Here is a 16,788-nt window from a genome sequence, read left to right on the forward strand (position 1 = left end):
AATTGTTTTTCTGGTAAACAGTGCCCTTCTCTGACTTCTAAAGTTTACTGTTTCCGTCCCCTTCCTCCACGCTGTAACTTTTTTTAAATAATTCTGTATATTTTGCTTTCTGTGCATAAGCACATTCCTAACTTGCTTACCTAGCTATAGGTGGCAATTCCCCACTCACAAACTTATCAACATCAATAGGGCCTGAGGTTAGATGGTTTGTGATGATTGAAGTTAGATGGTTTGGTTTGAGGGAATTTTCACATGATAGAAATATGATGTCGTTTAGGTTCAAGGGTATGTCCCACATGGTCAATTGACATGATTTTTTGCCCGTTAAAATTTAATACTAGTAATAAATATGTAGACTTGAATATTTGGTAAATTGTTTTACTTGGTCTTTCAATGTATGCATATTTGTGTTTTACCTTTTTATTCTTGGGGGTAATCAGTTTGTGCATCCATTTAATAAACTGGTCCATTGTTAATGAAAAATAATATTAAATTTAATCAACGTATACCCTGAAGTAAACCTATTGGTACAAAAAAGTAACACGGCATTGTCATGATAAGGTCATAGCAGATGAAACTAACACAGTAAGCTGTTGCTTGTTGACCGAAGAATGAACCATGTATTGGTGGGTCTTTTTAGCTTTGAGGTGCTCAGTAAATGGACAGCATTAAGGCTGAGGAGTCTCTCCCAACCTGATATTTGTACGACCCGAGGCATGAGTTTGCATAACCCACTGCTTTTCTCCCCCTGCAGTTTGCACACAGATGCATGCTTGAATTTTCTGTATGCAACCATTTCAATCTTTGATGCCATAGGCTTGTTGGTATCAAAATTGTCAGCATGTGCTTAGTGTTGATATTTTCTTGTTGACTTTCTTAGACTCAAGGTCTTGCTTGGCTTCTGCTCCTAACAACCTAAACTATTCCCCCCCCCCCCCCCAAATCCATTCTCAAATCCACTTCACCTACTAAAGTGGAAAGGATGGATTCAGAACTGACCAAGGTCTCAGTAATTTCTTGGTTTTTTGACATATAAAGACAAGATGGGTGTTGAAACCCTGGATTACCCCAACTCGACTGAGATCTTGGATATCACGATAATATCTTGGATTTCCTAACTATCTTGGTCAGATCTTGGTTAGGTCTTGATGAGATCTTGGTATATCTAGGAATTGTACTTATTATGCCTCCTATACAAACTTGCCATTTAATTTCAAATCCCCCATTTCCCAAATTATAAAATAAAAAAATGAAAAGGGAAAAACTATTGCAACTGGGCAAGATCTTGGTCCAACTCAGTTTTTGACCACCAAATTGGTCTCTAAGATCAAGTTATCGAACTATAGTGAAAGGAAAGCTCAGGGCTTATAACAGAACCCTATAGATGGGCCAGAAATGGCATGTGACAGCCACCGATACCAAACAACCAGTGATTCCAAAAGAGCACTTGCAAGTCGCCAACTGCCAGGATCCACACCCATCACCACCCAATGAAGAGAGCGCGGACGAGGATTAGGAGAGGTGAACACTAAAAAGGCGGAAGTATAGGCAGGATGAGTGTCTATCTATAAGGCATAATGCCAAGGCCTGCTCCACAACTTATCCCTTGTCTCTTCTGGCAGACCCTTTGTACTTGAGCTTGGTGACCCAAAATTGCACCAGTTTAGGTGTGAAAATTTTTCCCAGTCAATAGGTGGCTGAAGAAGTTCCAAAAGTTCATCATTATCTTAGCCTTGATTTTCGTTGTTTAGGAACAATGACATCCTTCTTGTTTGCATTCTAAAAATATGTAGGCTGTTGAAGTCACAGCAGCGACAGTGGAGGAACATTCATTAGCTTTGCTTGCAGAAGAGGCTAAGAAACTATTAAAAAAAGAATCAACAATATACATGCCCGTTTTATCTCAATGGGATCCCCAAGCAACTCTTGTTTCAGCATCCCTTGTGCATAAGCTTTATGGGAACAAGTTGGTAAGCTTATGGTGCATAATGATTAAAGTTGACAAATGGAAGTGTTATTATTGCTACTGAGCTTGCTTCGTGTGTTATCTTCAGAAACCATTTGTTGATGGTGTTGAGCATCTGACAGAGGATGTTGTATCTGTATTCCCGGCAGCCGATAACCTTGAACATTGTATATTAGCACTAATTTCATCTACAGTTGGAGAAGACAATTTGGATGCCTATTCAAAGAAAAAGCTTACACTCTATCAGGTCAGGCTTTTTATATCACTTCCTGTGACTGTTCTTACAAAACTTTTTTGTATTTTTTGGATTTCTTGGATAGAATTTTTTTTAAGGTACTTCATCTTTTGCCTGAAGTTAGAGTTAGCTAGGGATGATGAACTATGTTACTACTACTGTATTCTTTGTTGACGTTGAAATAATAATTTATATACTTCATGTAAGCAAGGTGTCAAGTATTGGTATGATGGTGCCAGACAGCATAGACACCATCATACCGGAAGGATGTTTACGGGAGACATTAAGAGACAGTATGAAATTTATAAACACACCTTAAGAAATTTGTGAATGGATGCACGTAAAGGTGGTTTGAAGCATACTTCACCATAAATCATTAGTAATAAGTTTCGATCATAGGATGGTAGGTGGTTAAATCGAATATTCGCCATGGCAGATCAGTTAGGCCCAAACCCAGGGGAGAGTCCTGAATTGTTCACTTCAGCTTCTTTTGATCAATTTTAAGCTTCAAATTCAGCTTCTTTCATTGTCCATCAAGGATGCCAGTTTGCGTTTCAGTAGTTTAAAGAAAAACACAAGGATATTTTATTTTGTGCCTTTGAAATACTGGCCAAATGTAGGTTGTTTGAATGAACAATGGTGCCAATTCATTACCAAATTGGTCCTTTTTTCCGTAGGAATATGTCTAGGGGTACATGTATGATGCCTTTGATCCCATGGCCGATCTAATGGGTCTGAAATATAGGTGAAGTTAGAAAACAGGATTTTCTTCATTATTTTAGTTAAGAGTCATATTTTGAGTCTGTTTTTTTTACTTTCTTATTTAATTCAGTTACCTAACAGGTTGAGTATTGGGTTAGGCTTTTCCTTTTTAGTATAGGAGTCTATTTGAACCTTTTATTTAAGGTTGTAATAGAGCCAATGTTGAACTTGAATTGATTAGTGGAATTCCTTTGTACGCTGCTGCTGTCTTTAGTGGAATGGTTTAAGATTGAGATAATATCTGGAACTTTGGTGATGCGTTGGATGAATTCACGACTTGGGAGAGACTTAGGTGGGTTGAACGGGCTACTCAACAGGAGGTAGTTTTTAATGGTCTAAACCATTTATTTTATTTTATTTGTACTGGATTCAATCTATTAAAGTCATGTACTTTATATATTAGCATGCCTCTTGCATGCATACCAGGAGTCTAGATATTACTGTGCTTCTCCTGACACTAAGTGGAAACATGCAATTTAGATTTAAAACTTGGTAAAATTAATAGTTCATATTTATTGCCTTTTTTTAAATATTACCTTCCGCTTTTTCATTGGAAACTAGTCAGTAATCTTTTAACCATGAATTCATGCCAAAAAAAAAAAAAAATCTTTTAATTACTAGAAATGCAGGGACGCACATTATGATTAACAGAGTGCAGGGCTTGTTCTATGTTCCATGGATGGAAAGTGTTTTCAAAAGAAATGGTCAAAGTTTTGTATTTGAAACCTGTTTTTTTTTTTAATTCCACCTATGAAAGACAACTTGATTGCAAGGACTATGACATCAGAATTAAGATTCATGACTCCAGCTCTCCTTGACCCTATGACTCAATGTGTCTGGGTCTGAGCCCTTTACCCTTCTCATATGAAATGATTCTGATGCCCACCTATGTAAAGTACAGTTTTATCTCATTTTATCAGTGCACTCCTCTCTGCTACTTGCTTAGGGATTTTCTCCCATATACCAAACATGTATCTTTATTAAAATTTTTTCTCAAGCCAGCATCTTTATCTTTTTATTGTATATGATTTTAAACACCAAAGAAGGGTATGTCATGTCTCCCTCCCTCCGTTGGTTAGTTTCATTGTTTTCACTTTCTTCTTCTACTATTGAATTTGTCCATCCCATCCTTTTCGGTTTCAGATCGAGACAATATCTGGAACTCTGGTGATGCGTTGGGTGAATTCACAACTTGGGAGACTCTTAGGATGGGTTGAACGGGCTATTCAACAGGAGGTAATTTCTAATCATCAACAATTTAATGTTTACCTTGGTGCTTCTCCATGTATTATATTTCACCTTGGCTTCACAATTGTGTATTACCTTGATATTTGTTGAAAGATTTGTTGTTTTCTTTGATCAAAGTAGAAAATTTTCTTCTAAGCTTATCCACGTTGTTTGTTTGACAGTAGACAGTTACGGACTACATGTGAATTCTAAAGATCTTATTCGGGATATTCATGTAGTATGGCCTAAAATAGAGCTGATTGGAAAGCAAGGATCTATGTAGCCGACCCCATTTAGTTGGGACAAGGCTTCTTGTGCTTGTTGCTTTATTGGGGATATTTGTTTTTATTTAATTAAAGTCATTGTGTCAAAGAAAATAGAGTTTTGCATAGTTTTTACTTTCAGAATACTTCCATACTGCATATATTTCCAACATTTAGCATCCAAGAAATGGTGAAGTTCCAAGCTAGTTCTGTAAAGTTGGCTTCTTGGGATCTCCAGTGTGGTTGTTACTGTGGGTGGTGGTAGAACTTGTGATGAAGCACATGCATAGCTTAGGTGTTGTACCAACTACCTAGTATGACCTTGGATAGGGCATACAGGCAAGGATCCATATAGCAGACGGGGCTACTGATTGCTATCAGTAGGTTTAGTGAGGACTTATATCTGTGGAGGATGGTACCCTACTACATCAATTCTTTAACTTGGGCTGCATTTTTTTCCCAGAATCCAACATAGATAAACATGTCCTGTTAATTCTGTCAATATGGTTCACAACATGAGGAAGGATTTTTTGTGTATGTGTGTGTGCTCTTTTTGTTTTGTTTTTGTTTCCACAACAAATGCCTCCAAGTTCCACAAGTTACCTCCATTCTTGACACTCACCACTTCATGCCAAGATGGGGGTTGGGAAAGAATTGTGGATATGTTTTCTTAAACAGAGATTACATTTATATAGTTTGAGTACGCTAAAATTATGGTTGCATTGTTTAATTTTTCAACTTATTAATGCTTATATGGTGGTTTGCAGTAGGCTATGATTTCTATGTAAGCTTAAGTTTGTTGTAGTTACGTTTGCATGCTGGACTTATGTTTGTCATAGATCGCTTTTGTATCATGTATTTCTCCTATGAAACTATCCATTAATGATTGCCTAATCCTTTCTACAGCGATGGGATCCCATATCAGCTCAGCAACGACATGGAAGTTCAATTGTTGAAGTTTTTAGGATTGTGGAAGAGGTATTGGATTCTACTTGAAGTTGCAATATCAACTGTCTTGGAGTTTTTCGCTTTACCATTTTTTGTAAGAACACGTGCTTTCATTATTGTGCGACTAATTTCTCATCCTCAATATGCATACATTGTGGTACTATAAAAGTTCTAGTTATTGAATATTGGTCTTCATTATTGTTACTTGACCTGACCTTTTTTTCTCTTTTTTTTGCCGCATCGTTGTTGTTTTTGTGGGAGTAATAAATGTATTTATGGAAAATCCTAATTAGTCCCACTTAACACAAAATAAATAATTTTACATTTTAAAATAAACTAATTTTAATGTGATATCATTTTCAAAATGTTGGCACTAGTTCTACAATTTGATTATCCATTTGGATTCCATCCCAAAAATATTTCTTACTGAGTAGTGGATACCATTTGAAGTGGCATTGTCACTCATGTCCATATTCTCATTCCTAGAACGTCAGCCTAGGATGCCATTTGTTGCACGTTGTGGTTTCTTAAAAGTAATTGTATAAAGGGTCTTGCTTATTTATGTCATGCTCATTCAGGTATATATGTGCCTTAATTGGACTGGTGTTGATGATCATAGATCTACACAATTTTTTTTTTTTTTTTGGTGATTGAGGCTAAATCTTGTTATCTTTGGAGTGAGAAGTAGATTACATTGGCTTGATTGAGCATAGAGGCCAGATATATTGCTACAACCCATGCTCCAGCTCAAATGGTGTGTTCAAAATCTTCTATTTAGGAGTAGGCATAGTAACTAAACTTGAGGAAAAGTATTGAGGTCATGGTTCAAGATCTTGCTAAATTTCAAAAATTTTGCATCGTCTAATTGATATTTCAGTCATTCTGGATAAAGCTGCCTGGCAAAAATTTTCCTAACTCCTAGGGTGTTGATTTGGTAAGTACAGAGAAAAGAAATGTTCCAAGTAAATATGAAGACATAGTTAAGGATATGTATGATGGTTCAGAGACAAGTGTAAGAATGGTGGGAGGACGAGGTGGTGAATTCCCAATTATAGATGTAGTTTTATGGTCGGACTACATCAATGATCAGCTCTAAGCCAATATTTATTTGCACTTATAATGGATGAACTAATCAAAGACATTCAAGATGAGGCTCCTTGGTGTAAGCTTTTTGTTGATGACACTGTGCTGATAGATGAGACACAAGTAGGGATTAATACCAAGTTAGAATCATGGAGAACAACTTTGGAATCAGAATGTTTTAAAATAAGTGGAACAAAAACGGAAGATCTAGTTTGTAAATTTAGTCTTGATCGGGTGGATGATGATGTGGTGATACTTGATGAGAACGAGATTGTTCAAGGTGATTGTTTTAGGGATCTTGGTTCAATCATAAATAAAAAAAGGTGATACAAAGGATGATGTTTCCTAAAAAATTAAAATAGGGTGTATGAAGTGGAGAGGTGTGTCCGGGGTCTTGTGTGATTGATGTATTCTTTTAAAGCTCAAAGGAAAATTCTATAGGACCGTGGTACGACCAACTATGATGTATGCTGCTGTGTGTTGGGTTTTTAAGAAGCATCATATAGATAAACTCAGTGTAGCTGAATGAGGATGCTAAGATGGATGAGTGGCAAAACTAGGAAGGATAAGATAAGGAATGATCATATTCGAGCTGGTCTAGGAGTAGCTTCGACGGGTGTTAAGCTTCAAGAAAGTTGTTTGAGGTGGCATGGTCACATTCAATGGAGGCTTGTAAATGCCTATGTACAAAGGAGTGATTTAATCTAGATTGAAGGAATTAGAAGAGCTAGGGGCAGGCCTAAGGTGACCTTATGAGAAGTGATGAGAAAGGACATGCATAACTTAGGCCTTAATTATATCTATAATGCCTTAAACAGAGCTGATTGCAAGGCAAGAATCCATGTTGCCGACCGCATTTAGTTGGGACAAGGCTTGCTGTTGTTGTTGTAGTAGTATTCTGTCCATTATAGAAACAAACAGAAATAGAAAGTGCTAAAATAGAAACAAAAAAGAAAATGGAAAGTATGCCGAAAAGGAACTCAGGCTGCAGCCTCAAAACTTGTGCACCACTCCTTGCGCAAATCGCAACAGCCTGCACAGGAAACTCCACAGCCAGGGAATGGAAAGGCCAAGCAATCCAAAAATCGCTTCAGAGGACAGAGCAACATTGTTGCATCCTAGAAAAAAAGAAAATACAAACTCAAAGACGTCAGATGAAAAAAAGCAAAATGGGCTCCAAATCAGTGGTGGCTCCTTTGGATGCAGAACCCATGGCTCTGCAGTCGTGGTCCACCTTCCTCAGATCTTTTCCCGCGCCGCCAGCATGGCGTCTAATAGCAGCCCCCCACTTTGGTGTTAGAAGGTGGTTTTTTGGATACCTCCCTCAAGCTCGAGTATATTCTAATATCCAGTACAGGAAGATTCCAAGCAAGAATTTCCAATGTGCTCTTTTATGGTAGATATAAACTTCATTCTTCTAGCAAGTTTGAATCCAAGAAATACATTCTGAACTCTCCTCGTGGTAGATTATAAGGTGCATGCATGTGCCAAGCTTTAAAAATTGGTTCAAGATATCCAATCAGGTGAGTTGTGGATCCATCTGAGTATGTCAATGCATAATGGCAATAGCAATATGGTAATGAAACAAATTTCTAAGATAAAAAAGCAAAATTGTGTGAGGGTTTAGGAGTTACTGCGCGAGGGTATCTAGGTACGATAATTAGTTAATGGTCATGAGTGCATTAGAGATATAAGTATGCAAATCGAAGAGTTAAAGAAAAAAATGACACAGAGTCAAAGGTGAGAGGTATAATGGGACAAGAAAATTTGAAGAATTAAAACAATTGATGGAATTACTCAAAAAAAGAGTGCTTGATCAGCAGTTTGAATAAAGTTAGGTGGATAAAATGGATGGGGATACAAGTTGGACAAGAAGCGAAGGATCGCCCAACTGTGATAGACAGGCACAGTACTATTGCAGTAGCAGCCCAGTTCAGGTTCATATTATCATCAGAAAACCCCTTTCATGTCAATCATAATAGTCTCAGACTAATGGACCTGAGCAAACTAACAGGCAGGAAACAGCAACAGGCAAAACCAGCAAAACACAAGGAAAAGAAAGGGTTCATGGTAGTAGAATGACCAAGAACAGAGATCAAACATACAACCGGTAATTAGTGGTGGTGTCAAGCAGTCCAAAACTAGCAGTAAGAAACATGCCAAACAAGAAGAGGAATATGGATTATTTTGCAGATCTAGCAAACCCAAAAGCTCGTAGCGAAACAAACTATACTGCTATTGTATAGTCACTGCCAACAACAGAGGGAAAACCTAAAGAGAGATAAGTTGCACTTTGTTGTTGGAAAACCTAAAGAGAGATAAGTTGCACTAAAAAATAGACTCACGAAAACAAAAAATTGCTGGCTTTATAAGAGAGTTCAATAGAAGGAGATCCAACGAGCAACAAGGTAACTTGCATCTGGAGTGGAGAATATGTCTTCAAAATCTCAGCTTCATCTGATGAACAAATCAGCTACTACTTCGCAAATAAAAATCTGGAGATTCACAACTTAGAATAGGTATAACTGAGACTAAGCTGTGCATCGCAGGTAAGAAACAAATATAGATCAGGCTTGAAAGACTTTGTGCTTCACATATTCACTTGTCTGATTGCAATCAGGTAAGTAGAAGGGCAGCAGCCTGCTGCGATAGATAGAAAATAAACTTTTTGAAAGAGAGACTCAAAAAACAGCCAAAGGATATCAAGTCTTGTAATGGGGATCTTTATTGTTCTGATACCATGTTAGGATTTTCACGCACTGAGAATCAAACCAGATGCGAGATTGAAGAAGAAAGCAAGGAATGAACCAGCTAGGACCAATTTGAACCAGCCAGCTTGTCCAACTAAATGGTCCTCTTGCTGCAGAAATTTGACCAGTCAAACTTTTTCTTTTTTTTTTGGGGGGGGGGGGATGAAAAATTCACTTCCAAAGGAAGGAGGAGGAGGGTAATACAAAGATAACCAATAAGCCTCAATATATGACATGGCACTGAGCCTTACAACAAATCTAGAAAGGCACACAAAGAGAGAAGATACAAAGCATTAGGCAACAGTGGGCCAAATACAAGGCCAAGCTCGACTGAGCCAAATCTAGAACCATCAATATTTCTTTTCTTCTTGACTCGGCATGGATTGCACATGGCAAAGCATAATCTTCATCATCGTTGCGAGCAGGTTCAACAGAGTTGACTTCAGAAAAGCTTTGCATCAATCAACTGGAGCAGCGGTATAAGGAAAATCAGGGCATAGCGCCATAGCTGCATAGCACAACAAGTGGCAGGGGTAGGGGAGGAGGGCTTGGGGCAGCTCTCAGCAAGGTGAGAATGAAGCAGGACAAAAGGAAGATAAGAGGAAGAGAAGGCGGAAGCTAGGAGGAGAGAGAGATGGAACCAGAGAGAAAAGACTTGTTCAGACCACGGAGAAGGGAGAAGGGAGAGAGAGAACAGGCAGCCTCCCTTCTCACAGAGGGATTCGCCTATTTCCCGACTAAGCTCAGATAAAAGAGAGAGAAGGAAGTGAGGGAGCGTGACAGAGAGTGAGAGAGACAAGAGTGATAGAGGAAAGAGGGGGTGAAGAAGGAAGAAAGAGAAACGATGATAGAGAGGGAAGAGAGAGACAAAGGGGTGGAACATAGATCTTTCTTCTGATGGGGCCATCTCAGGCAGATCAGGGGGAGAAGAGAAGATGGAGAGGGAAGAGAAAACTGAGAGAGGTGGAGCAGGTGCTCCCGGCCATCTCAGGCGATTAGAGAGAGAAGGAAGAGAGGGAGTGAGGGACGAGAGAGACAAGGTGAGACAGAACAAGGGAGAGAGTGACGGAAGGAAGAAAGAGAAGAGACTGGCAGAGGAAGGAGGGAGACAGAGAGGCAGCACAGCGTCCTGATGTCTCCAGCCCCTGACCAGTCCACTTGGACTGCTGCAATAGGACAAAACATGGAGCGGCCAAAACACTGTTCATGTCACTGTTCCCAGCCCATTATTTGGCATACTGGGAATATTCATAGAGGATTTATGGGGCTCAAGATGAGATTTCTAGGAGATCTTATTTTGGGAAGACTTACGAGCTTAGATTGGTTTCATTTTGGTAGTTTCTATTTTATCTATTTATGCATGTGGCTGAATTATAGAGCCTTGTAGTTTCTAATTTCCATAAGATTTATTGTCACTAATTACTAGATTATTAGTTTTTATTTTCATTTAAAAAGTAGTTTCTATTCATTGTAAAACTTTAACCAAGCTATAAGTAGGTCCTTTCATTGCAATAGAAGATTAGACTTTCAGAAAAACTGAAGTTGTAGAAGTTGTAGGCCCTGTTGCCATTGCTTCTGGAGAAATCCATGTTCAACAGCTGAGATAGCTGTGACTGAGAAACCCAGGCTTCAGATAGCCAATCCCCTCCACACGCACAACCCCCCCCCCCCCCCAATTCTTCTTCGTCTTCTATGATCCTTCTTATCCTTGTATGTCATAAGGTTCTAGTTATTATTATTGTCTTTATTATTGTATTGATCGTGATTGTTCTTTGGGTCTAGATTTAACTGTTTCCTTTTTTTTTTCTTTTATCGGGGGGAGGGGGGTAATGCATTTAGAATTTTGGTACGATTCTCTTCTAAATCTTTTGCCAATCATATAGTTTGCTAGTAAAATTTAAGTCTCCTTATAAAATATTTGGTTTCTGTAATAAGGTTTTCTTCTTGTTTCCAGCCCCTGCTATCCCAAAAAGCCTGTGTGCAAGATCACTCCATATTCATATCTGACAGCAATGTTTCTGCTTTCTTTATCATGATTTTTACATTAGCTGCCACATTGAACACTGACATTTCATTTGCTTGACCTTTTAATCTAGGTAGAGACTCAGGGAATGTGAAATTTGGTTTAAGATTTCCCTCTTGTGTTAGATTGGTTCATGCCAGTTGTAATCTCATCTGGGGTCCTCTTTTGTTTCTCCTTTTTTTTTTAACTTAGAATCCATATTTATGCTTTTGCTAATATAATCACACATCCAATTAGAGAATGTACTAATACCTTCTGTACTTCCTCTTGCAGACAGTTGATCAATTTTTTGCTCTCAAAGTTCCTATGAGGTATGGGGAACTAAGCTCCCTTTTCCGTGGCATTGACAATGCTTTTCAAGTTTACGTAAATAATGTCACCGATAAATTGGGTGAGTGTGCCTGAAATAAGTCTTGATCTTTCCTGCAAGAAAAGTATATGTCTGGCTTGCTTTTAAGCTAATTGTAATTTTTGAATCATGAATATTCTTTCATTCATGCCTTTGCAAAACCGTTGTAACCTTGAATAAACAAATTTGTGTCATGATTCTTGAACTGATTAGGAGTCATGTTGTTTTACGTTATGTACTTGAAAACTGTTTTTTAGAGGTGAGCTTACTTTCTGCAGCTTACAAGGTCCTGGCAATGTCTTACTTTGTTCCTCTAATGGAAAAGTCCAATGTTCCACAATTTATCACATTTTGTATCTTATTTCTCTTTCTTCCATGTCTTTGTCAGCTGTTTTATCAGTGTGATTTGCATCTTAATAGCCCTTTGGTTCTTGTTTTTACCAATCTCTGTTTTCTTTCTTGCACATCCATGTGGCAAAACTAGGTTTAAATTAAGGAATGACCATATCAAAAGCTGATTGGGGAGTTGGCTTGATCCAAGATAATCTTAAAGAAAGTAGTTTGAGGTGACCTGGCCATGTTTACCACAGGCCGTGTGATGCACCAGTATGAAAGAATGATTTGATTCACATTGTGAGAGCTGGAAGAGCTAGTGGCAGGTCCAAAATCCCCATAGCATAAGTGATGAGGAAAGATATGTATACATTAGTCACTTCTTGAGTATGACCTCAAATAGAGAAATTGGAGGACTAGGATCAATGATGCCATCCTTATTTGGTTTGGGATGGGGGTTGTTTTGTCATGAATCTCTGTGGTTAGAGTTGTATTCCATATGCTGCTTAAATGTTATAATCTTTGTCGGTGCCACTGCCTATTGGAGGGTAACAATCCATGTACCCAACTCCATTTAGTGGGAAAAGGCTGAGTTGTTTGAGTCTTCTGCTGTGGTTTGGGTAGTTTTAATTGTATCAGTGCCACTGCCTTTTGTGAGGGCAAGGTTCCAGGTACCCAACCCCATTTAGTGGGATAAGGCTTATTTTTTGTTTGAGTCTTCTGCTGTGGTTGGAGTGAGTCATAGACTTTGTTTGATCTCTCATTGTTTATCAGTGGGCTCGTAATGTGTGACAGTCCTGGAATGGGCAATGCCTAAGCCGCTCGAACCTATATTTAATAATTGCAATATAAGCAGGTTGTACACTTGTACTGTTCAACTCAATACATGGGGTTGTGGTATAGCTTCTTAATACATTTTATAATTGGGATGGGTTTTCTTCATTACTTCATTGACCCTCAAACTCAACCTGGCTGGGACGAACTGAAATTTATTGTTATTTCTGATTTTGGCCATTTCAATTTTTTAGTGCTCGTCTGAAGGTCTGCACTTGTTTTTCCAAGTTTTATACGCTATGATAACTAGATAATGGGGGAAAGGCATGACTTAGTCAATGGTGAGGTGCTAGTGGCACGGTGCTGACATTCTTTATTAGCAACATGATTGATTAGGGAAGGAGGATCTTTTGGGGCTCACATCTTATGATGCTAGAAGAGTTGTTATTGGAAGTCATGGGAAGTAGTAACGTACGTTACCATATTGGAACTTTTAGAAATAAGAGGTGTGAGACAAGTAGGATTTTCCAAACTCTCTCATTTTCACTGAGCTGTTCTCTTTTCTTTCTTTTTCTTTTTGGTAATTAACTATTTTTTTGTCTTTTGTTTAATGGTTTCTTGGTTTTTTGCAGTACATTTCAATATTTGGTGATAGTTCGAAAACTACTTTGACTTACCCAGCTACCTAAATGATTTGAGATTTTCCTAAACCCTGTTAAGTATTATGAAGCTCAGCAAAGAGAGGAGGGGGAGGGGGAGGCACAGGCCATTCTAGTTCATGTTGGGGTTACACACTATCTTTTGTGTTGCAGAATCCAAAAAGAGCAATTAGTTTCTTTCTTTATTGATTTTTTTTTTTTTTTTTTTTAATTTCCTTATTGTTGTTTAAAGTTAATATGAAAGTCTACTAAACCTCCCTGAACAACTTCATGTATAATTCATACTAAATCGGTGCTTGTTAGTTCTAAAGGATTAAAAGTATGGCTCCTGGCTTTGTCTCTGTTACCCTCGCCTCAAGTACTCAAACTTAATATTTTCTTGTCATGAAATTTTTAATAGTTTAATTAATTGTCATGACTGTCAATGACTCGCTGGAGTCACCTTCCCAAGGACAGCGTGAATCAAGTCATAAAACTTCACTGTCCAACCTCAGAAATCAAAACTACTTTAGAGGCTTACTTAATTTTTTATTTTTTTTTGGATGAATAAATAATATATTAAAAACTAGAAACTAGCAAGCAAACAACAAGAGAACAACCCAAAAAATAAGGAGCCGAGAGGGAGGGGAGGGGAGAAGGAGCACAAGCTCAAGGGGGTATGAAGGAACAGCTGAGGCCCCAGAAACTAACAATTAACCTATTTTTGGGTTTATCAGCAACAGGGGGGGTGGGGAAGAGATAGCAATCTAGAAGATACATCAGAATAGCAGGCTTACTGATTTTTTTGTTGTTACCCTAAATATCAGATTTTATAGTTTGATCGGATGAGCTAAAGGGTTTTATATTTGGTGAAATATATGAACATATGTGAAGCTCTTAAAGTGGACAGGAAAATACGAAAGATCTGGGGGAAGTTTGGATGGAAGAAAATTGATTATGTAGATAATCAGAAAGTACAGAGAGATGTGTGGCACCTTTGTGAGTTTGTGCAGCTCTGGAGTTACAACATTGTGGGAGTTCCCGGTTCATTCATTATGTAGCTTAACCAAAAGGCTTAACCAGAAAGAACAATAATAATAAAAAAAAGGCATATGCCTCAGCTACCCCTAGCCATATAGGGTGGGGTTTACTTCAAGCTGGAGCATAGATGTTAATCATAGTAGAAAGTAACCTTGACCTCTAAAAAAGGAAACAAAATTACAACCAAAGGACAGAATTAACTAACAAAGGATTCTGTCCAAAATAGAAACTGTGAAATAGAAACAACTCTCCTTGCTTTCTTCATCAATCTTGCATATGATTTGATTCTTGGAGTGTGATTTCTAACAAGTAACAATAATAACACAAGGAGTGCCATTGGAAGTAATCTTAATTTCTATTCTATTTCCTAAATTGTCGTTTCTTACTTTCTTGTGATGATTTCCTTCCTTTTTTTTCTTGGTTATCAGTTTAAGCTCAATACTGAGTCCTCATTCATTTGTGTGCTTGCATATGCGATGTTTATGTTCCTCAAGTTATTGTTCTCCAGTGCACCATGAATTTCTAGTTATTGTTACAAGTTGTACTTGACCCTTGCAGTTAGCAAAGATGATCTGATTCCACCTGTTCCTGTTCTCACACGACACAAGAGAGAGAGTGGAATTAAAGCTTTTGTAAAGAAGGAAACAATTGATCCTCGGTTGCCTGATGAGAGGAGGTCTAGTCAAATTAATGTGTTGTCAACTCCGAAACTTTGTGTTCTATTGAATACTCTCTATGTGAGTTAACCCCACTGTAGTTATTTTCACTATATTAAATCTCCTTATGTTGAAAAACTATTATTTTTCTTTTCATTCTCTGAATATCGAACAAACTATTTCTATGGCTTGGAAAATGGTGGAGTGGAAGAAGATATTAGAATAGTGAACTTCTTTGCTGAAGGGGGATTATTGTGGGATTGTAGCATACTTATGCTTCTGGTTAGGATTTTAATGTTTCTTTAGCATATTAAATAGGTGTTTTTACTATACCAAAAAAAAAAAAAGGTGGTTTTACTCCTGAACAGTTTATGTTCTTTGTTATAGCTAGATCAACTTGGCTGCTTTGTTGTCATGCATTATGATGGCCTTTTCTGCATGAGCCATCAATCACTCTTCAAATTTGAAATCATCTTCAGTTTTCAGCTACCTTTTATAAAATTACCAAAACCATGTACAAATTTATGTGTAATTTATCTTTGTTTCCTCCTTTTATGTTGATTGCTTTGGTTCACAGATTCACAGTCTGATTCATAATATGATATTTGTCCATGATTCTTTGATTATACATTATTCTGTTTTTTCTTTCCCTTTTTCATTGAAGAAATTATCTACTGAATTAAAGGGTGAGACTATAAGGTGTTGAAAGAACTAAGTGAATCCTGACTAATGTCTATGTGACATAGCAAGGCTTTATTTATAATAATAGATATGAATGAGCAAATACAATGATATGCAATGTGGGACTAAAACACATAACCAATAAAGACTCTCTAATAGACCAAATACCCTCGAATGTGGTTGTCAGAGGTAAGAAAAGAAATGTGAACCAATCTAGACTCAACCTTTTCTTTAATGAAATGCCTATCTATTTTCACGTGTTTGGTCTTGTCATGCTAAATTGGATTATGGGCGATGCTGATGGCTGAGTTGCTGTCAGAATACAGCCTTATAGATCCTTCCAGATCTACTCCAAGCATGGTTATCAAAGCATCCGCCTAGGCAGCAAAGCGGTTTTTGAACCGCTTAAATTGTGACCACTTAACTAACGGGCTGATTTCTTGCTGCTTTTTTGCTTAGGCACTACCGCTTTGCCACCTCTTGCACCATATTGCCGCCTAAATGCTAAAGCAACCGCTTTTTTTTACATTTTGTAATTTGTGCATATTATTTTTTCTTTTTTTTTTAATCATAATTTATTCTACAATGCTGTATGTAAATTTAAATATGTGAGCCATTTCGGAATCGAGGCCCAATTTGCAAATGAACTCCGAGGCTCAAAGTGCCTGTCGGCAACAGAATGTGAAGCATAAGTCATATTCAACATTGATAATCAATGAATCATTAAATAAACAATGACTTGGAAATCGGAATAATGAGATCTATCCTGTCTGCAACAGAATGTGAAGCATAAGTCATATTCAACATTGATAATCAATGAATCATTAAATAAACAATGACTTGGAAATCGGAATAATGAGATCTATTAATTTATCATGTCAACACTGTTTGGTTAAAAAAAGGGAAAAATTGATACATCAATTATGATTCCAATTTGAATATTATTCATGTATATTTAATAAAAAAGTCATGTTAAAAATAATTTGTGAAATAATTTCACTAAACTATATATGAATAATATTGTTATTCATAATTGTGATTCTTGAATGTTTTTTTATT

General features: G+C 37.4%; 1 protein-coding gene across 1 annotated transcript in view; it reads left to right on the forward strand.

Moving 5' to 3' along the window:
* Positions 1 to 16,788, forward strand: part of LOC149010014 (protein unc-13 homolog) — a 53,449-nt gene that overhangs the window by 25,614 nt on the left and 11,047 nt on the right. Inside the window, 6 exon segments of the mRNA XM_089161334.1 lie at positions 1,794 to 1,970; positions 2,055 to 2,213; positions 4,107 to 4,199; positions 5,360 to 5,431; positions 11,531 to 11,648; positions 14,951 to 15,129. Of these exon segments, the coding sequence (XP_089017460.1) occupies positions 1,794 to 1,970; positions 2,055 to 2,213; positions 4,107 to 4,199; positions 5,360 to 5,431; positions 11,531 to 11,648; positions 14,951 to 15,129 (798 nt within the window).

The sequence above is a fragment of the Hakea prostrata genome, chromosome 7 (assembly GCF_041222555.1).
Source record: "Hakea prostrata isolate BN-2017 chromosome 7, UWA_Hpros_2, whole genome shotgun sequence".
Classification (NCBI taxonomy): Eukaryota; Viridiplantae; Streptophyta; class Magnoliopsida; order Proteales; family Proteaceae; genus Hakea; species Hakea prostrata.